The 22,980-nt window shown below is 37.1% G+C and overlaps 1 protein-coding gene across 2 annotated transcripts; it reads right to left on the minus strand.

The window, feature by feature from the left end:
- Positions 1–9,717: 9,717 nt before the first annotated feature.
- Positions 9,718–21,605, minus strand: LOC143026363 (transmembrane protein 134). Of its 2 annotated transcripts, none has more exons than XM_076186623.1 (4): positions 21,178–21,605; positions 18,208–18,358; positions 16,866–17,052; positions 9,718–16,455 (listed from the first exon to the last, which is right to left on the minus strand). In XM_076186623.1, exons 1-3 carry the CDS (start codon positions 21,427–21,429, stop codon positions 16,874–16,876), a joined length of 582 nt encoding a protein of 193 aa, XP_076042738.1. In that variant the 5' UTR covers positions 21,430–21,605; the 3' UTR covers positions 9,718–16,455; positions 16,866–16,873. The 2 variants fall into 2 exon arrangements, with proteins under 2 accessions (XP_076042738.1, XP_076042740.1); XM_076186625.1 differs by having other exon boundaries at positions 9,719–15,866.
- Positions 21,606–22,980: the final 1,375 nt, after the last annotated feature.

Consider the following 22,980-nt stretch of genomic DNA (forward strand, 5'->3'; position numbering starts at 1 on the left):
TTTAATGTGTGTTCAAGGAGGGTAGAATGCCAGAGAACTGGAGAATTGCATGTATATTTCCGCTTTACAAGGAAAAGTGGGGCAAATGTGAGTGTAGTAGTTTCAAAGGGATCAGTTTGTTGAATGTAGTTGGAAAGGCTTATGAGGGGTTTTAATTGAAAGGGTTAAGAGGGGAACAGAGGGAGTGATTGGCAAGGAACAGTGTGGGTTTAGGAAAGATAGGGATTGCGTGGATCAGATTTTTGTGGTAAGACAGATATGTAAGCAAACTTTAGCAAAGGTGACGATGCATTTTGGGCCTTTACGGCATTGGAAAAGGCTTAGGATAGGGTAGACAAGAAAACACCCGGGGAGGTATTGGAGATATATGGGATTGGAGGAAAGCTGTTAAAAGCAGTCAAGAGTTTTTACAAGAGTAGTAGAACCTGTGTTAGAACTGGAAATAGAGAGAGCGGGTAATTTGAAGCAAAGGTGGGACTGTGTCTGGGATGTATCATGCCACCGTGGCTGTTGAATGTGTACATAAATGGGGTGGTGCGGGTAAGTCAGGAGACTGGAGATGATTAAAGAAAACGGGGAAAGTGAAAGGTGAGCCAGTTGTTGTTTGCTGACGACGCTGCGCTTGTGGAAGGGTGAGAGGAGCGATTAAGGGGGTTAGTGACGGAGATTGGGAAGATATGGGATAGAAGAAAATTAAAGGTAAATGTGGAATCAAGCATGGTAATGAAATGTATAAGGGGAGAGGATGGTAGTGAGTTGGAAGTAAGTCTTAAAGGGGAGAGGCTGGAGGAAGTAGATAGCTTTAGGTCGCATGTGACAGGAAAGGAAGGATTGGAGGTAGAGGTAAGTTGTAGATTGAGATAAGCAAGTAAATGCCTTGGGGATGAAAAGGTGTCATGAGAAATAGGCAATTGGAAATGGATGCAAAGAAGAGATTGTATGAAGGGGTGATTGTGCCAACTGCTTTGTATGGGGCAGAGACTTGGAATTTAAGAGAGGCAGAGAGGAAAAGTTTGAATGTGTTTGAGATGAAATGTTTAAGAAGTATGGTAGGGGTTACTAAGTTGGATAGAGTGAGAAACGAGGAGGTGAGGAGGAGAGCGGGAGTGGGAAATGAGTTGGGAGATAGGGCTAATGAAAGAGTCTTGGGATGGTTTGGACACATGGAAAGAATGGGCGAAGGAAAATTAGTAAAAGAGGTGGGGACGACCGAGGATGAGATGGATGGGTGGGATGAAGGGGGTGGTGAGCAAGAGGGAAATGTCTGTTGAGCAGGGAAAGAAGAAGGTAGGAGATAAGGATGAGTAAAGAGTGGCTGTGTATAGATAAAAACATAAGAATGAAGGAGACTGCAAGAGACCATAAGGCCTACACTAGGCAGCTCCGTATATAGATGATACGGTTATACAAGGAATGGAGGGGGTGGGGGATGGGGGAGTAGAGGGTACTTATGTATAAATTATATTTTGGCACATCCCCAAAGGATTTCTCCCCGTCTTCTTCTTTTTTTTTTTTTTCTTTTTTTTTTTTTTTGCATGAGGGGGCGGAGAGGAGGAGGGGGTCGCTGATTAAGTGAAGCGACCTTACTTTGGATGTATTGCGTCATGCTGCATTGCTTCTGACCCAGGGCAGTGGGCGGGGTACAGGGATGACCCGTCATCCACGAGGAGCTAAGGTGAGAGGAAGGAAAGGGTGGTGGAGGGGTGTTGAATGGGTGGAGTATGTAAGGAGCCTTTTGACATGGCTACCCCCATTATCAGTGGGGAAAACCTTTTGGTATATAGATACATATGCTTTTTGCCACTTCATTGGTAATCTAATTCTAATTAAACCCTAAAAAGTATTATGAAAATAAATTCAAATGTAGGTAAAATATCACCGTCTAAGGCAGTGGAAGTATCTATGCATCTAAATGGAAGACTTTTCATATCCTTGAGATGTGAAGTCTTTCTTAATTTTTTCTCATGACCTATTAAAGCCCTCCTATTCCTAATCAAAATATTCAATCTGTCAATCTAGTCTGTCCCCTTTAGCGACCTGAATACTGTAGTCACATCTTTTTATCTTCGATCTTTCAGAGTTGGCAGAATGAATGCTTTTAGTTTCTCCTTATGTGGTTTATGAGCTAAACTGGGAACCATTTTGGTTGCTACCCTTTGGATTCTTTCGATCTTACTTATATCCTTCACTCTGTGTGGGGGCCATACCACTGACGCATATTTCCGTCTCAGTGCTTCTATGTGTTTTTTGTTCATCATATTTTCATTCATGTAGTTAAAAGCTACTCTCATCTTCTGCAGCAATCTCTATGTCTCTCCTACAGCCCTGATGATATGCCTGTCAGGAGACAGACTGTCTGGTGCTACATTAGTTTGTAGTCTACCAGGTCATTTGCAAGTTAGCGTGCGATCTGCATGCACTTTTAACCTAACCTATCCTAACCAAACCTAACCGTGCGCAGTCTAACCTAACCAAACTTAACTAAACATAACCTAACTTGACCCAACCTAAACTAACCTAATCCAACCTAATTTATTCTAACCTAATACAACCCAACCTATCCCAATATTGACCGGTCAGGAGCAATCAGGTTAATCAGGAACACTCAGATTAAGATTATACCATGAAAGATCATTTTACAGTGCAGACTACGGATACTGCGGTAGACCGCACACTGAAAGAACACCGCTCGTCTTCATCATCACCCGAATCTTTCTCCGTTTTAGCTTTTGTAAGGGATTCTCCTTAAGAAAACTCCATATTTTTTTTTACATAATGTTTCGTCTTAAAATTAAAATGTTGCAAATTAATCATCTCTAATTCTGTTGTCTAGATGGTTTATAGGCGATGTTTGACAGTTTGACCTCTAGTGTACACTTACCAAACTTTTGTCATTTTGTCTTCAACTCCTGCATGTATGGTGAGTGTTACAAATGTATGCTATTATAACAGATTTCTGATCAATTCTACTACAGCATCTCAAACGTATATCAAACGCCAGAATGAAAATATAATGTACAGGACAAGATCTAAGAATATAAGGTCTAACCACTTCCGACCGAATTTCGAGGGAGTTGGCGCAGCGGGCCCGTGAACGTCACCTGGCTGCTCAAAGTGGGGTTAGCGGGTCCTATAGCTGTCAGTTGAAGCTGGTCCGTCGTTCAAAAATGACGTTGCCTTCGCTCGCACTGCTCCACGCAATTAGTTATATTCTGACAAATATTATATAAAATATATATATAAATATATATAAAATATTATAGTTCCTGTCTATATATATGAATATATAATATATATGATATATAATGTATATATATATAATATATAAAATATTATAGTTCCTGTCTTCCTTGGCGTTTCACAGTTTTCTTCAGTGTATCACAAAGAGAAAATGGACTCAGCCAAATGACGTCAGAAGCTGCGCAGAAGAATGTAAACGGTCTGACCTGTATATTTAGACCTTGGTACAGGATGACATAGATATACGATATCTATATGCTAGTGGTATGAAAATCAAATCAAAAGTCTACGATGAAGATTTTTTGGCATGATTCAAGCGATGGGATTACTCTTACCACTACGATGAAATTGACAAACGAAATCCAAACGCTTTAGCAAAATTGTCTAGTGTACTGCATTTCACACGTTTGAATCAAACACAGAATCAAAATACCATGGATAGAGTGATCTAATCATGCGATATTAATATGCTACAGTAGAATGAAAATTAAATTCAAAGCCCACGATGACAACCCATGGACAAAATCTAAGCAATGATATTAGTCATATTAGTAGGAGGAAAATAAAAGGCGAAATACAAACGCTCTAGTCATCTTGTTTTAAATGTTATGTTATACGAAACGCATATGCTAGAGTAGGATGAAAATTAAATTCAAAGTCTACAATGACAACCTATAGATAAAATTCAAATTCTGAGTAGGATGAAAATGAGAGACGAAATCCAAACACTCTAACCAAATTGCCCTATGGCCTCTTACAAACAGTAAAATCAAACGCTAGAATCAAAATATCATGTGTAGGGGACATGGATATACGATGTTCATATGCTAGAGTAGGAAGAGAATTAAATTTAAAGGCTACGATAACCTACAGAAAAAATTCAAAATCTAATACCTTCATGAGTAGGATGAATATGACAGACGAATCCAAACGCTGTAGACAAATTGTTAGGCATACTGTGGCATATCACACGTACAAATCAAACGATAGAATCTAAATCATGTGTAGGATGACATGATTAAACGATATTGATATGCTAGAGTATGAATATGAAATTCAAAGTCCACAATGACAACCTATAGACCAGTGGAAATATATATATATATACATATATATACACAAGCCGCGGGCTTCGCCCTCTTCGGCTTCGCCGGGGGCTTGGCTGCGCAAACAGCGGCCTACGGCCGCAGCTTTCCGCGCTCTAATCCCTCGTTTTCCCCTTCGGCCTCGGGGCGGAACCCCAACACAGGATCCCCAGCAGGAAAAAGAACGCGAAGAAGAACGCGAAGAACACGAAGTAGAATGCGAAGAAGAACGCGAGGAAGAACGCGAAGAAGAACGCGAGGAAGAACGCGAAGAACAAGAAGAACGCGAGGAAGAACGCGAAAAATACCACCTGACCCCGACTTACCCAAGCGCTTTTTCAAGAATATTTTTAGGACAAAGTGTCACCGTAATACCACCTGTCCCCGACTTCCACAGCGTTTTTTAGAATATTTTTAGACATATATATATATCCAATCATATAAGAATATTCGGGGGTTACTTTTTTATTTTCCAGGGCTCTTTTCCAACTTTCAAGGGCTATAGTTTATAAAGCTATTCTGCTCTTAACATTTAAGGGATGTCACCATATCCGCGCTAAGCTCTCTAAGATGGCACCTATAGAGTGGACAAGAGGCAACACTCTCGCTTTTATATATTTGTTACAGCAACATCCTTGCCTGCGGAACGTGAAGTGCAAGGAGTACAAGTGGAAGGACTTAAGAAATGCAAGTTTTAAAGTAATCAGAACAGAAATGTCTCGTCCTGTGAACTAGACAATGAGGGCATTACGAAGAAAATGCTCACATTCAAGTCACAATTGCACAGGGAAATGTCTTCACTGAGGGCATCCATGAAATGCACTGAGGACGTGTACAGGCCGAACATGTGGTTTCATCAGCCGTTTATTTTATTTTTTTTTTTTTGTGAGGGAGATATCAAGTGTACTCGTTGGAAATGTTTGGCCAAATTTTCTCCAAAAGCTCATGAAATGCAATAACTGGAAATCTTGTGTCGTTTTCAAAGTCTGTTGGGTTTTCCATTTGTAGCTTTTCAAAGTTTGGCTGTAACTCCCTCTGAGAGATTGTTACTGTTTGCACCATTTCTTTTTCTGTCAATATTCACAGTGTCATGGGTGTGATGATTAAAACTTATTAGTAATAAACTCATAGTCGATTAAATTTGCAATAATTAATATTCCAGGAACATGTAGAGACGTCATGCATCCTACGACCCGTCACACACTAATCAAAGAAATCTTCGGAGCTAGCCTTTCCAAGTTCCTGTAGTTGGCAAGCGTAGTTCGCAAGGGTGTCCCTGCCAGCCAGCGGTCAGCCAATCAGGAACTTGGAAAGCTCCTCACGTTCCCGCCAGCCTCCTTTAAAAGGTCGGCGTTTCGCCGAGATGGGCAGAACAGTACCGACCAGACCGACCAGCGCACAAACTACATCTCCTCGTCCAGTCTTCTAGCTGTCCCATCGAGCCTCACCGTCATCATCTGCTACCGCCTCGCTGACGTTAGGCTCCACGTCCAGCTACAACCATAAGCTCCACTAAGCTGTGGCCTTAGTCCGAGCTTCACCTATATTTCTCATGTGACACTTCTAGTGTCGCACCTTGTGGCTAATTACCAAAAGAAAGAGATTAGATATTTTGTGTTGATTTTCATTTGTCTTGCCGTTGTTCCGAGCTAAAACTACTACAAACATATAAGAATATGACAGAAAAAATATAATTCGATTTATCTAAATTTATGATTAAGAATATTAAAATCAATATACGATGCTTATTGCTAAAGCAAAAAACAAAATACAACAGATTAAGATATAAAGTCTGGCCACCACGCAAACAAGTACAAAAAGTTACATGTACAACACATAAACACTGGGAAAACTGTGCTTATTGTTATAGCCAAAAACACAATACAACAGGTTTAAGATGAAAAGTCCAGTCATCACACAAACAACAAGTACAAGAGGTGACACATGCAACACTTAAACCCTAGGAAAACTTATGTAAATGGCAGCACCCTTGGGTAGAAAAAGGGGAAAAAGTCTCGATGGGTCTGTGACCCCTTTTTACATAGTACACAGAGTACGAGGGCTACCAAAAATTGCTATGGCATGGGACTAGTAACCTAATGGCTCATTAAGAATCAGGCATACATAACCCTTACTAATCTTAAATATATTCAGAGCCCATTATATAACTAATCAGTCTTGCTTCTTAATCTAGAATGTCAATTACAATCAGATAGAAAAAATAAGAGATTACGATCTAGCAGTCTACTCGGATTGCGAGACCACACTGGGTCCCTGCAAATGCCAATGTGATTCTAGGGCAGACAAGATGGATTTGATGCCTATGGCAAATATGCTTGACCCACCAACAGAAGAGTCACAGTTTGCACTCTGCACAAAAGCTTCATTATGAGTACAACTTGATCCAAATTTAGGATGATGGGAGCACCCCGTCACTATTAGCCTTCAGAATAAACCTCAAGCTGAGGTGGGAGCAGTTATAGACATGTGAAGTGGAAGAGTCATCACACAGGCATATTGTCAATTAAGAATTTTAATTGTTTTGCTGTTGTGCATAATCAATAATTCTTGAATGTAACATCAAAGCACCCACCCACCCCTGTTTCCAGATTGATTATGCAACAGTAAATCTTGCACTATGTTCCGTATCCTCGGGGAAACCCCAATTTTCCTCCATCCATGCCTGTGGGTCATGCAGTAACATACACGTACAGGGAGAGATAAAGGGTATTGATCTTGGTTTAGCTACTTTATGTTAATCAGCCTTTTCTTTTATATTCACACTTTACTATATGCATTTTGCAATATTTGTTCATATTTCTATTTTTGCAACTCGCTACCTCTCACCACGCCTTTGTGAATAGAGTATGAAATCTACATATGCACTAGCGAGGAGGGGAGTGTCGCAGATAACAAGAAGTGCCGAGTCATCACCCCTGTGAACCTATGTGCATGTCATTCCAGCCCAAAGCATCTATTTACTGTACTCTAAACACATTCTGTTTTTCCACAGAATTTTTATTGCCAATAAAGGGGTGCAATGAATACTGTGTAGGGTTATTTCTAAGAATGTTTGTTCATATGGTGACTTGCTTGGTATTGATAATGAAACAATGAAAATTTCACATACTTTATTACAAATACAAAAAAGTGCTGATTCATCAACCCTGTGAACCTACCTGTCTGTCATCCTAGAGTTTTTATTGTACAGGGGCATTTCTAAGAATTTTGTTCCTGGTGACTTGCTTGGTATTGATAATAAAACAATGGTTATTTTGCATACTTTATTACAATCAAATACACATTTCATAAAAACTTACATCTATGCCATGGTGATTATTTACATATATCATATGAGAAGACAAGCAGATCTATAATGAGCATATTCAATGTTGGCCAAACATAAGATGATGAAATGTAAAGTTTTATCAGTCATATTTAGCTATATTAATATCTATGTTGATGATATTTGGCACAAACTTCATTTACATCAGAATTGCAAGACATCACAACTTGGGGGCAGGATATCTAAAGATCTGCTGACTAGAAACAAATTATATTAAATTAGCAGTATTGTAATATGTGCTTCCGCAGTTTACATTTTTTGTAACACAGAAAAAATCTAAAAATGTGCAGTACTACCAAAGATGTGTTTATCTATATCCTCAATGATGAAATACACAGTATTGTCCATCACTTCATCAATGTCATCTGAATGATTCTGTATTAGTAAAACAATAATGTAGTGAACACATATCATTGCACATATAACAAAATGGGATTCAGTAGAAAATGACAGGTCATTATAAGGTTAATTTAATCTTTTTCAAACTAAACCTGTGCATTTCTGAATGATTTGTTATATACATTCAACTCTCTATCAAAGAAAAAACCTTTACATGGCAGGAAATTTTGTATGGCAATGGGAAATCATTCCCTCCTTTAAATCTACAATACTTGAATTCTGCATGAATTCAAATATTGTCTATTACCAACTTTCTCCTTTCATATTAATGGTCCACAATTTGAGCTTTGTTTCTTGTTCACAAAAAAATCCTTTCCTTCTAACCTAGACTCCTTGATCACTTTCAAGTTTGAAGATAAGTCACAAAGACATCAATATATCCTTCCAATTATAGGTATTTCAATACTAATAATATTATCTTTTATGTCTTAAAAAGGATGCGAAACGTGTTTATATCTAATATACAATGTTAAAAATACACTATTTTTGTTCAGAGATTCCTCTTCATATCTATATCTCTTGGCATGTCAAATTTCTCTCTAAGTACAGCATAAAATTGTTCTAATTTAAAATAAAGCTAATTTCTATACCATACATCAAAGGCCCTTTCCTCCTTACAAGAGAGTGACAGAGTCAAAGCATGCACTCACATCACAAACAAATAAAAGCAATTCATCCACTCTTCCCATCTAAACACTTCGGGAGAAAGGATCATCCTGTTCCCCTCTAAACTACTTGGGTTAAAAGCAAAGTAGCAAGAAATGGAAAGACAGGAGGTGAACCTGCTGTTATTTGTATGTAACACTACACTTGCATCTGCTTCTGAACAACTGACTGAGTTTGGAGGGGTACGTGGGAGAAGAAAGTTATAAGCATATGTAGGGAAAAGTAAAGTGATGAGGTGATGTTACAAGGAATGGTGATACGTTGAATTAAATTTGAAGGGAGAGAAGCTTGAGAAAGCGGAGAATTTCAAGTTGTTGTTGTTGTCATTCCCTAGACTGTCTGTCCGAGCAGTCCCGTCTCCCCAAGGAATGCCACAGCCGAAACTGGGTTTTCCCACAAATCCTTTATAGAGTGTATGTTGTGTTGTTTGCATGCATGATCGTGTATGGAGCCGCAGCATCTACGTCGTGGGACCACCCCCCAACCCCAAGAGTTGGGGGCCAAACGGCGGCAACCAGCCCTGGCCACCGGCTCTACGCAGGTGGCACCAATCCCCAAGAATTTTAAGTACAGGTAAACGTCGACTTACGATGGCCGCGACTTACGATTGTTCGACTTTACGATGACGACGACGACGACGACGATATGATAATTTAACCCCTTCCATACGGTGCCGCACACGTAGGCGTCATGAGGAGCAAGTGGATTCGCGACGCTGCCATATCGGCGTCTTGATTATATTTATTGTAGTCGCCCCTGTGTTTTTACATTCTCTCAAATGATTCATTCTCTGTGGTTTTCAAAATTCGCGGGTGAAAGAGAGAACGATCGATATAAGCGGTGACTATATTTTATGATGCGAGTATTATTACGTCATGTCGTACGGCTGGCATTGGCTGCTGCCCGCGAGATTTAAGTCCCGTACTGAAAATACATATTATAGTGTTTGAATATGGTAAAAAGGATAAAAATAATTAAATAAACTACTGTATATTCAGTATCTCTGGTGGTTAATATACAGGTAGGCTAGGTACAGTGACCACGGAACAGAGTGGGGATCGACTTACGATGAGATCGTCTTACGATGGCTCTATCGAAACCTAATGCCATCGTAAGTCGACGTTTACCTGTATCTGGCATTGCATATGGCTATGAATGGAGAAGTGAGTGTGAAGCTGAATCACAGAGTAAATGAAGATAGTAAATGTTTGGATGGGGTAAAAAGTCTTATGAGAAATAAGTATTAAGGGATGAATGCAGATAACAGGTTTTATGAAGGAGTGATTGTGCCCATAATGCTGTATAGAGCTGAGATTCAAAATATAAGGAAGGCAGGAAGAAGCTGAATGTTTTTGATAAATATTATAGGTGTTACAAAAATGGACAGTGAGAAATTTGGGGAGACAAGAGAATGGGAAAATTGTCAGATGGGTCAGAGCAGCGCTGAGGAAAGGCTAGTAAACAGTTTTATGTCTTCTGAAGGGGGAGGTAAAAATAAAAATAATAAATAAATAAATAAAAATGACCAGCAAAGGGAATGTATAAAGAAGTGGATGGAGTGAGATTGGGAGGAAGACAAAAATGAGATGGACGGATGGGGTTAATGGGGTTTTGGACGCACAAGGAATGTCTGTTGAGAAGGGAAAAGTGTAAAAGGTATCCAGTTCTACGGGATATTCTTCTCATCTGCTTCATAATTCACTGAGTGGATGAGGAAGGGGTAAGTCATATGGTGAAATGATGGGAGTAAACTAGTTTCAGCTATTGAGCCCTACTGTGGAGGAAACAAGTCTTGCCACACTGGAAGGAGGGGAAGAGGAGGAAGGGATGTCAAGATGACCCTTCAATCTGAGTTGCTCATGGGAGGAAGAGCTAATTAGATTTTAATTTTGGTTTCTAATTTTATATGATATGGGTGTATGTTTTGATTTAGCTACCCTTGTATATGGGGAAAGCCTTATATATAAACACAACCAATCCATTCCCCTGGCTTCTCTTGAAGATAATCCATGGTCTTGAGGTAGCCAGCAACAGCCTCCAGGTGGGACCATAAATCACTCAGGGAGATGTATTGTTGTTGTCTAGGTTGATTTATGAAATTTTTGGCTTGAAGGCCAAGCGCTGGAGCCAGTAGGCCATTCAACAATGTTGTTGTCTAGGGAATGCTAGTATCGGGCATTGTAGTATGAGGTGTTCTGTGTATTCTGTGTGATGGTTGCATTTCGGGCAATTTGTATCTATGACTGTGCCAATTCTGTATTGGTTCTGTTTTAATACTAGATGGTGTCCTGAGAGCAGGCATGCCTGTGTGGTTTTTATCAGGTGTGGGAGGGTTTTTTTCTGTGGGGATTAAGTCTGGAGGCTGTTGCTGAAGTACTGAGTTCAAATTTGGTGGTGTGTCTTGAAGGGTTTGTTAAGCAATCTAGTTTAATGATTAGTGTGGATAGTATATGTCTTTGTGTGCAAGCTTTGTGTGGTATAGGTGGTAGGTTGTTATAGATGTTTGAGTAGTATGCTGCTGTAGTTTTTTTGTTAGATTCTATTGGTGGTGCTTATGAAATGTAGTGTTTAGGGTTCTGGTGCAGAATTGTGTTCCTGCCATTTTCATGTGGTGTTCTATGGGGGAGGTTTTTAGTTACTGTACGCAAGTGTCCTACTTCGGTGGTTTTAGTGCATCCTGTTACTACTCTTAGTGCTATTTTGTGTAAAGTTTAAAATAATTTTGTGCTTGCCTTGCCGATTGTTGGAAACCATGCTGTGGAGGTGGTCTGTCATTATCTGGTATCTATTATTTTACTGGAAAAGGGTATGCTGTTGTGTTACAGTGTTAGAAATCCACCTTTGTGTCTTGTGTTGTCTTTCCTTCTTGTTGTGTAATTTGTGAATGAGGGTTTTGTTATTGTGGTGCAAGCTCGCTGGCTGAGCGGGTTAGGGCGTCGTTACTTGTGGCAAAGGTCGAGGTGAGGGAGGTTCGAATCCTGCCACCGGCGAAGTTGAACCAAGGGCATGGTTTATTAAATTCCAAGCTACAAAGCCCTCTGTGAGGGGCACCGTCCTAGCCTCCCGATAGGGGGGAGTATGTGACGTTAAACCATATCATCAACCATATCAAGTTTTGTTTCTTGTAAAAGTGCTATATATATGTTCTGCTTGTGTTTGAAGTGACATCTGAGTCTATTTACGTTTATCTGTAGTATGTTTAGTTTGTTTTTCAGTTGGTGTGTTTGTGTTGTCATGTGTTGGTTATGGCTCAAATTCTTTGTGCGCTGTTCTTTGTTGGAAAGAGCTGTTCATATTAAGTGGAGTCAATGGTGGCATGTATTACATCTGATAGGTATGCTATGCAGAGCATGTGGGGCAAGGGTATTCTGTCTTTTTTTTTTTTTTTTTGCTTGCTAATATAAGAAGTGGGAGGGCATCCAATTTGTTCCAGACATCCACCACTCTGTGGGGAAAGCTGTTCTTTTTCAGGTCCCTTCTATAACTGTCCTTGTTAAGTTTCTTTTCATGTCCCCTTCTATTACTCTTATTCCAATTTAGTAAGTCATCTCTATCAAGAACTTCTATGCCTCTCATGATTCTATAGATGTTCAATAGGTCACCTCTTCTTTGTTCCAGTCAGTAATTTCTGTTTTGACAATCTCTCCTCATATGACAGTTTTGAAAGTGTTGGGGCCATCTTTATAATTGCTCTTTGGATTCTTTCAAATTTCTTTATATTCGTTTTAGTACTGGGTGTCTCCAGTGTCACTGCATACTAGAGTCTTAGTCTTATCAGACTAATATTCTCTTCACCATTTCTTCGTCCAAGTAGGTAAAGGCCACCTTTATTGATCTTAGCATGTTGTAGGTTTCTCCGACAATTTTATTTATCTGTTTATCAGGAGACATGTCTTTTGTGATAATTACTTCCAGGTCTTTATCAGAACCCACTTTCTTTACTTCCTTTGTACCAATTCTATATTGTCCTGATATTCTTTTTTTTTTTTTTTTTTACTTTTTCCAAAATCCATTATGCTACATTTCTTAATATTGAAGTCCACTTCCCACTTCTGACTCCATTCCCAAACCATGTTCAGATCTCTCTGTAGCGACTCATAGTTCATTTCAGTACTTGCTTTCCTCAGCAGTTTTACATCATCTGCAAAGAAGTTTATGTAACATTCTACACCTTCATCCATGTCATTTACATAAATAGCAAACATTATCAGAGCCAATACTGATCCCTGTGGGACATCACTAATCACTTCTTCCCAAGTAGAACTCATATCTCTGAGCACTACTCTCATTTTTCTTCCATGCAAGAAATCCTCCATCTATTTCCTCCATCCTATGGTTTCCAGTTTTCTTAACTTTTTGTGTATATCATATATGTATATATACTTGTACCAGTATATAAATAAAAATGTGGGATAAAGTATAAACACATAGAATATACTATTGAAATTCAAACATTGCAGGTTCATATACATGTTGGATTACTGCAGCTTTTGTAAAAGTGATGTCCCCTGAGCTGTATAATATTGTTTTGTGTTGGCTAGAATAACACGTGCTCAGTGCATTACCCAGATGAAGGGGTTAACATCTTCAGTTCAGTACCATAACATACGTATTTTGTTCTGCATAATGCCACATGATTTTACTTAGCCCGAGGGGCAGATTTTTGACAAAACGGAGTTTTGTCCGATTGTGTCCACAGTTTATCCATCAACTGAATATCGTAATCTGTTTTTAGTCATAAGAAAACATTTAAGTCATGTTATTGGGCTGAAGGAATTAAATAACTACTGTTTAAGTGGTTACTAAATCATCACTAATCCTTATTTCAAACTAAATTCTAGATATCTTGACTTTCTTATCATTCAAATCCATGCAGCCTTTCTTTTCTTCTTCTACTCATTTTCAAAAGCTATTTTCCTTGTTTCACACTATATGGCTTTCAAACAAGTTATTCTGAAATACTACAGTATCCTAAAAGGCAAACTTATCATATTACTACTCTTGATAAAAGTGAATATCTAGTAAGGCCTGACCAAAATATATTACTGACGAATTGATTGAAATAGTCTTAATATCAATTATATGTTTTGTGAACTTCAAATTATATACTGTAAACCATAATGCAGATACAGCATTAGATAAGTAAGGGCCATGAATATTACAACACTTTTGTGCTTAACTAATAACAAAGTGCAGCTTAACATGATTCTGAAAAAATTCTGAATAAAGAAATGGACAATTTACAAAGATGGAGGGGACTATGTTAATGTAATTATCATTCTCAAGGTTTATCCTAGATGAAACCAATGCAATCTTAATGTGGACATATACTACTTATTCTCCACTTCATTTCACTCCAGCATTTTTTGTATTTGGGAGGGAGGTTTACTGCATATGTATATGTACAGTTAATCACATAAGCATAATGACCACTAATGCTGATTGATATTGAAGCTTTTAACAATGGTATATAATGTGCATTTTTAGTTACCTAGTTGTGGTTATGTATATATGTGCTTGAAATTATCACTCCTCTATTTCACTGGACTAGGGAACACCATTTTGTGGGGTGAACACGAGGACTATCCCCAGCATTATTTCATATTGTGGGAACATATCTTTTGTCCCTCAACTTTCTCAAGCAGTTAATTTTTCACATTTCACAATTAACATCATATAATACACTGCCTTTATATCAAATAATATTTGGTAATTTGAGTATAATTGCAGAAGATCATGGGAACAAAAATGGATTTACAAGAAATCATATTTACAATCCATGTGCATAACATGATCTACTGTTAATCTATTTCCTTCAGTCTCATGCATGTCCCTCCAATATTTTTCTATCAAACGAGGACCCTCCATCGTACCCTATGGTCTCAATGCATACCTGATTAACTGCACATGCACAAGGTAATTAAGTACACTTATATAAGACATCTGCAGAAAATATGCTACAAGTTGACACAACTGTGCGCTCCAAGGAATCTATTCATGGTGTGGTATGTGTCGTGATTTACTACTATCCATTCTGCCAAAACAACCATATTAAATGCCTTGCTCTGTCTTATTTCCCATCTATGTACTATTTGATTTTTTTTCATAATGTGTATAGAGTAAAGGAGCCTGTATAATATAATGAGTATAACTTTTTAGGATTATAATAATGATTTGAATAAATTTTGTGTAAGCGGCTGTTAGAAAGGAGGGTAAAAAGAGGGGTAGAAGATGGGTTGTTGTATTTTATAAGTACATACATATACCAAAGGCCCTTTTCCCCTTATAAGGGAAGTAGCCAAAAAACAAAGGCATAAAAACCACCCCCACCCATTCCATCCCTATCACACTCCACTCCCCTCCATCTTATCTTGGCACCTCCTGGATGATGCCCATCCCTGCATCTTGTCCACTGACCTGGGTCAGAAGCAGTGTTGCAAGACACAGCACATCCACAACAAGGCCGCTTCATTAAATCGGCGACCCCCCCTCTCCATCCCCTCGTGCAGAAAAGGAGAAGACGCTTTCCACCTTGTGTAGCTAATAAAATTATTATTTATAAACAAGAGCCCGGGAGCTGAGTGTATTGCTGATATGATATTCCTTTGCAACCTAAGTGAGAATTATGCAGAGACTCAAGATTATTATAAGTAAATAATATTGCCGTATAGACTTGAAACAAAGAATCTGATTCTTGAAAGGGTGGAGGAAGAGAAAAATCAATTGGCTCACAATTGTAAAATAATGCCCTTTGGGGAGGATCTTATATATAAAGTTAAAGATCACTGGACTAAGGAAATCACTAAATCACTGCAAAACTCACGTAGAATCTTGCATATGTGCTCTTAGGGGATTTATTTGAAAATACTCCAAGAGTACGATGTATAAGAATTAATGGAAGAAAGATATAGAAGAATACACTTTCATTCTCCTAGACAGATGATTATAAAAGAAGTGAGTTGCCACAAGGATGATGACAGGGGTGACAGGACTAACAGTGGCAAGAGAGGTGACAGTGAGTTACAGGAGGGTAACACTGTGACATGTGGGAGAGCTTTTTTCTCACACTGCCATAGCAAGGTGTCACTGGTGAGACAGGTAGGATGGGGTGAGTAATCGATGTTACAATCCTAAAAAGAGATAATCATTGTACTCTATAGCTTCCTTTACTATATACAGAATATATAAAAAAAATAAAATATCACATAGATGGGAAATAAGAGATAGTCATGTACTAAGGTTGATTTGGCACAATATATACCACACCATAAACAGATTTCTTGGAGCGCACAGACTATAACAGCACTGATGTTTTGAAAAAAATAAGTATTAAAACACAAAAGTCAAATGAAATGAACAAGACTGCAACACATGCTGTACATCAATTTTTTACACATGTTAAAGAGTATTCTAACATGTTAACACTTGTATCTTACACATACATGTTACACTTACATATGGCATACAATATTGATGGTAACATATATACTCATGAGCTATGCATGATATTCTGATATGTATCGAAACTCATTTTTCTGTTTTTACCTGAAGCTATAATACTTCTATTGCTACCTGTACTCTCCAAACTACTATATCTTAATATTTCTTCTCTAATTACATAACCACATGGTGGCTCTTGTGCAGTCTTCCTCCAAACTATTGTGATATAATTATTTTGTCAGCTTTGTTACAAAGAGGTGCTTTTCTTTTTAATGAACTCTGAAATTCAATGTGCATTATTTCTCTCAATATGATCTTAATAATTGTTATATTTATATAAATCAATCAACCTCCCAATCTAATCAAATTCTACATTTCCTAGTCTACTTTCATGTGACTTATGAATGTGAAAAAATTCTAGCTTTAACAGCTCTATTACATGATTGTCAGAATTCAACTATCAAGTTTTATAAATTTTTATTTTTTTTTCTCAAAAATGACCCTTTCATTGTTCTGTGCATCATCAAAATAATAAATTTCTTAAGAAAAATAGCTCTTCTTTTACAACATACAAACATCTATTCCTCTGATTAAGCAGGATTATACTGAGATCAATAGTTGCCAGAGACGGTATACAGTTTTCCAGGTTTGCATTTATGATGATGAACACATTGACCTGGTCTGCTTACTTGTCATCTTAGTTGAACAAGGGCAAGTTATAGAAATCATAGCCTTGTTGACCCCGCACTGCTAGCATGATGTAGACTACATGATATGCTCCTGGGATGAAGCAGATCAGCCCGGCAAGAAGAAAGACGAAACCTGACAGGCTTGGGACAGGTACAACTTCCACGACTATACCAGTTGTAATCAAAACTGAAAGAGAAAGAGAGGAAAAAAGGTAACAACTGCTCAGTCTGGTTGCTACTCTATCTATATACCAAAAGGATTCTTTCTCCTTTATGTGGAAGGTATCCAGCCAAGGCATGCAACCACTCCCATCCATCACCCATTTGTTTCCCCTCTAAATCACATACACAGAAATATATCCAAGGATCACAATATTTGAATTAAAAAAAGGAGATAATATATAACAATGAGGGATGAATCAATTTAGCTTTCAAGTGTACATGCCCTCTCTTGATAATCTAATGCCATGTTACAATGAATCACACATTCCAATTTGACTACAATTTTAGACAATTGACACTAAAAGTGCCACCATGGTCTGAGCCATGACTGATCAATACCCTCTAGTTCCAGTATGACTTGCTGTAAAAAAAAAAAAAAAAAAAAAAAAAAAAAAAAAAAAAAAAAAAAAAAAAAAAAAAAAAAAAAAAAAAAAAAAAAAAAAAAAAAAAAAAAAAAAAAAATCATCATCCTTGCAGCATTACATACATTCATATCCCAAAGGTTTTTCCCCCTTACAAGGGAAGTAGCCAAAGTCAAAAGGTATAATTCCACTCCCATTCACCACCCCTCCCTCTTATCTTGTCTCCTTTCAGTGTTAAAAACAGAAAACAATTTGCTACTGTTACTTCATTCCTTCTTGTTGAAAATACTGTACCAGTACTTTTATACCAGCTATAGTTAGTCCATTTATCTAAACCTGGCAGAAACTTTCTTTATTAATGATGCTCAATAGTTGGTTTATCTACCTATCTATATATCAAGGGTTTTTTCTCCCTTATAAGGAAGATAGCCATGCCAAAGGACATGTACCTACTCCCACCTATTCCACTCCCATCCATCCCAGCCTTTCCTCCCTCTCATCTTGGCTCCTCAAGGATGATAGGTTACCCCTGTATCCTGCCTACTACCCTGGGTCAGAAGCAATGTAGCAAGACACAGTACATCTATGGCAAGGCTGCTTCACTTCATTGGCGACCCCCCCTCTCCATCCCCTCAAGTGGAATAAAGAGAAGACGGGGGGGAGAAATCCCTTTGGGCTGTGTCAAAATATCATTCACATATAACCATTAGGAGTATTACTCCAAATTCTAATATTTTTTGGACTGCAATCATACTCACCAATACCCATAATGAGAAGAATAAAAGCACCAGCAACAATCCTCCATTTTTCTCTGACCTTAGGATGCATAAACCACCAGTGCTGTCCTTCACTGCCCCCAAGATAACTCCCATCTCCTGGTATAAGGGAGTCACTGTCTCGTGATATAGCCTGAAACAAGAGGAGGAAAGTGGAAATGTTAGTACAGGGACCATTCGATCAATCAACCTGTTGCTCCAGGTTTCTCTTCCAGGTAAAATGCTTGAATCAAACATAGTTAATAGACTCAGAGAACACACCAAGAGACATAATTTGATTTGTAACATATAGCATGGTTTCTTGAAGGGTAAGTGATGTGTGACTAATCTTCTATCCTTTTACACTAAAGTATATAAGGAATCAGACAACAATGATAGTTACAATGTTATTTACCTTGATTTTAGCAAAGTGTTCAACAAGATCCTCACCAGAGACTACTAAACAAAATCAAAGCCCATGGCATATGAAGAAAAGTGTAAGAATGGATTAGAGCTTGGATCAGTGATAGAAAACAGCAGGTCACTATAAATGGTATAAAATCCAGGTGGGGTAGTGTTTCTAGTGGGGTCCCCCATGGCTCAGTTTTGGGTCCCTTATTGTTCATTATGTATATAAATGACTTAGACAATGGGATTAATAGTGATGTTAGTAAGTTTGAGATGACACTAAAATAGGACACTTAATTAGGTTAGGAGAAGACTGAGATTCTGCAGGATGAGCTCAATAAATTGTTCACATTGTCAATGAAATGGTAAATGAACTCCAATATTTCAAAGTGCAGCACGTTAAATGTAGGGCTACACAACCCCGAAAATATAGCTTAGATAACATGTTTTTAGAGAAAATAGAGTGCAAGAAAGATTTGGGAGTTCTAGCGAGTCCTGACCTAAAAGCCAGGAAACAGTGCATTAGTGCCAGGAATAAAGTTAATAGAGCATTTAATTAGGTTTCATTGCTAGGATGGTTACGAATAGAAGTGTTAGGTAGGCTCATCCTTGACTATGCAGTACAGTTTTGGTCTCCATCTTATAAAATGGACATCAAGTCACTAGAATCAGTACAGAGGAGAATTACCAAAATGATATTTGGGCTAAAAAATTTACTTTCCGAAGAGAGGCTTAGGCACCTTAACTTATACTCTCTGGAAAGACGCAGAGTGCGGAGTGATCTAATAGAGGTGTTTAAGTGGATCAAAGGCTTCAACAGGGGTGACATAAACAAGGTCATCATATCAAGATAACAGAACAGGACTCGTAGTAATGGATTTAAACTGGACAAATTTAGATTTAAGAAGGAGAGAGGCAAGAATTGATTTACCAATAGGGTGGTTAACGAATGGAATAGACTTAGCAACCATGTAATGAGCACTGAAACTATCAGTTGTTTTAAGAAACGGTTAAACAACTTTATGGATGGGGATGACAGGTGGTAATGGGCATGGAACTGCCTAGTGTAGGCCTCATGATCTCTTGCAGTCTCCTTCATTCTTATGTTCTTAATATAGGTGATATTTTTGCAGAGGTTCACCTCCCCTTCTCAATCAAGGATGTCAGAAATCAATGTTTTATAGTATGATTCCTACAAATCTGATATTGATATTTACTGCAGATCACTCGTTTTTAACCTCTTTAATATGAGTCAAATTCTCACACACAGCATCAGAAGCCTAATCTACAATGCATCACACTGCTTGCATTATAGAACATAAAATCACCCTTATATTACTCGTTCTCTCACTCTGAGTAATAATAAACACAAAAAAGATTATCAAACCAGATCACAGAAGTCAGGGGTCCCTTAGCTATGTCTATAATATAAATATAATCAAGACGCTGATGCTGGCATTCTCATATACCCACTCGCACCTCATGAAGCCTACATAAGCGTCATTGTATCGAAAAGGTTAAATTTTTCTGGTGAAGACACCTCTACCCACCCAGCGTTGTCAGGAAAACAAGTGAACTTCAGTAGAAATAACACCACAATCACATGAATAAAATGAGAACATGTTAATTTCTGACATCTCTGAAAGATAAGTAAATTATCCTAGTTAACCCAACCTTGGTAAATATTGAAAAATTTGAACACAGGTACAAATTTCTCTTTTCCTTTTTTGTTTTTTAAAGTTCTATTTATTATATAATATTCATTCTAAATATCATATTGGTTCAAATGTATGATGACTACATTATCTAATTTCTAAAATAATATACAACATGCATTTCCCTATTTCTCTGCCATCATTGTTTATATGGATGACTGCATTGGGTGACAAAAGGAAGGGTACATACATTGTGCAGCCAAAGAAGATTCATATAACAGAAGCTATACATTTGGTGGATATCTTCATTAAGAAAAGTTGGTGTAATTCACAAGGTAATTTGAATAAGAAAAAAAAAATATGAGCCATATGGTGGTTTTCTAGATATAATAGTAACATATATACCAGTATATATCACCTAAAGAACAAGGATACTTCCATATCTAATTTTTCAATCTCAGAGAACTTGTGAAATGACAAGAGACCCAATGATAGCATCATCCTGCCTTACTCTCATGTGACATTGCCTGATGGGCTTTATATCTGCCATACAATGAAAACTGTGGACTGGCCAAAATCAGCATACAGAAAGACAGCATACACAGTCTCTTATTAGTACTAATAATAATAACAATGTTTATTTGGCAATGACTCAAATACAAGAAATACCTAGTTTGAAATTGTAACAATTACAATTGCCGAGGATAACACAAAAAAGTATGTAAGCTTATTTCCATTGTGACTGTCTTATCATGAGGAACACACCCACAAAGTGACAATACAAATAAATTAATGAAAAATAGTAATGATACATATAAAGTGGTATTACCATTGTTGAAAACCTAATGTTAACATACATGGTACAACACAACTTTTCATAGTAGAGGAAATAGTATTTCACAATACTTACATCAACATCAGGTACGGTCAGCATTGTTTTTAGACGGCGATCATTAACTGTCAGAATGCTTGCATTTGCTGCTGGATCTTCTACATGTACTTTCATGTCATCTACACTAGTTTGGTTAGGCTTTGGCTTGAGAGGAGATCTTTCATTGGTTGCACCATAAATCCGAATTGTGTCCTCAACATCTTCTTCGAATGCATCCTCGATTGTAAACTTAGGGTTATGTCTCGAGCTTTGTTTACTTGTTATATTCATATTCACGCCTGTATTGAATATCGTCAATTTAATCTAGATGATTCCACAGTATACGGTAGTCACCGTTGTTTTGATGATTGGAGCGTTCTCTTTTTGCGAGTCTATAGTATGTGCGATTTGTTCACTCTTTCAATCATGGTCGATATGATGCGAGTTCTACTTCAATTTAGGACAACAAAACCTTGTTTACTAACTCGTCTCAATCATTCGTAATGGCTTCGTCATAATTTTTTTTCGAGTATGAACAGACAAATAATTACGGTATATAATAAAAAATACTGGAAAACGAATCTTTTAACTCTAAGAAACTAACAATCGAGTTTGAGAGTAGTTACCTTATCACCATTGGCTAATATTTAATGATTTTTCTTACAATTTTGGAAACCAGGTATATGATATGATATAATATACAATATAAAATAATATAATATAATATAATATAGTATAATATAATATAATATAATATAATATAATATAATATAATATGATATAATATAATATAATGTAATGTAATGTAATGTAATGTAATGTAATATATAATATGATATAATATAATATAATATAATATAATATAATACAATATAATATGATATAATATAATATAATATAATATAATACAATATGATATGATATAATATAATATGATACAATATAATATAATATGATATAATGTAATATAATGTAATATAATATAATAATATAATATAATATAATATAATATAATATAATATAATATAATATAATATAACATAACATTATATAATATAATATAATATGATATAATATAATATAATATAATATAATATATATATATATATATATATATATATATATATATATATATATATATATATATATATACTGTATATATATGTATATATATATATATATATATATATATATATATATGTGCACATATGTATATGTATATATATATATATATATATATATATATATATATATATATATATATATTACACATACATACACATGCACATGGTGGTGGCGCTGTAGGTAGAGTCTCAGACTGTCACTACGTCCGTCCGAGTTCGAATCCTGCCAAGGGTTGACAATAATTTCAGCATTGCTGCGCTTCGAGTCGATACTCCAACTCTCGTGGGCGGGGAGTTGGGTGTGTGTGTGCGTGTAAGGTCAAAGCATTTACCCATAGATCGGTCATACGAGCTTTGAGCTCTCTTCCGGGAGGGAAATAACTGTCGCTCACGAGGCCAGCACGTATTCCAAAGACCAAGGTGAATCACAAGACCACACCATTGTGCGTAATCTCAGGTTATGATGGGACACTTGTGGCAAGTTACACAATACAGCGTTGTTTTGGCTTCGCGCGTACGTGAGAGTAATGTGATTCGACCTTTGGCCAAATATAAAACTGATTACAAGATTTGGCTGAAAATAACTCACAGGAAATTTCGCAAAGATGTTTTTTTAAGTTTCTTTCAAGAAAGGAGATAAAGATGGTAGCCTAAAGATAGTGAAAATGGTGGTGATGGTGATGGTGGTGGTGATGATAGTGGTGGTGATGATGGTGGT

This window comes from Oratosquilla oratoria, chromosome 6, assembly GCF_046742065.1.
Source record: "Oratosquilla oratoria isolate Oo_2021 chromosome 6, ASM4674206v1, whole genome shotgun sequence".
In the NCBI taxonomy this organism is placed as follows: Eukaryota; Metazoa; Arthropoda; class Malacostraca; order Stomatopoda; family Squillidae; genus Oratosquilla; species Oratosquilla oratoria.

Excerpts from the sequence above, each read along its gene's own strand:
- LOC143026363 (XM_076186623.1), bottom strand. The coding sequence starts at position 21,429 with ATGAATATAACAAGTAAACAAAGCTCGAGACATAACCCTAAGTTTACA. Across the intron at positions 18,359-21,177 it reads TGACCGTACCTGATGTTGAT|GCTATATCACGAGACAGTGA; the intron begins GTAAGTATTGTG and ends CTCTTGTTTCAG. Across the intron at positions 17,053-18,207 it reads TCTTCTCATTATGGGTATTG|TTTTGATTACAACTGGTATA; the intron begins GTGAGTATGATT and ends TTTCTCTTTCAG.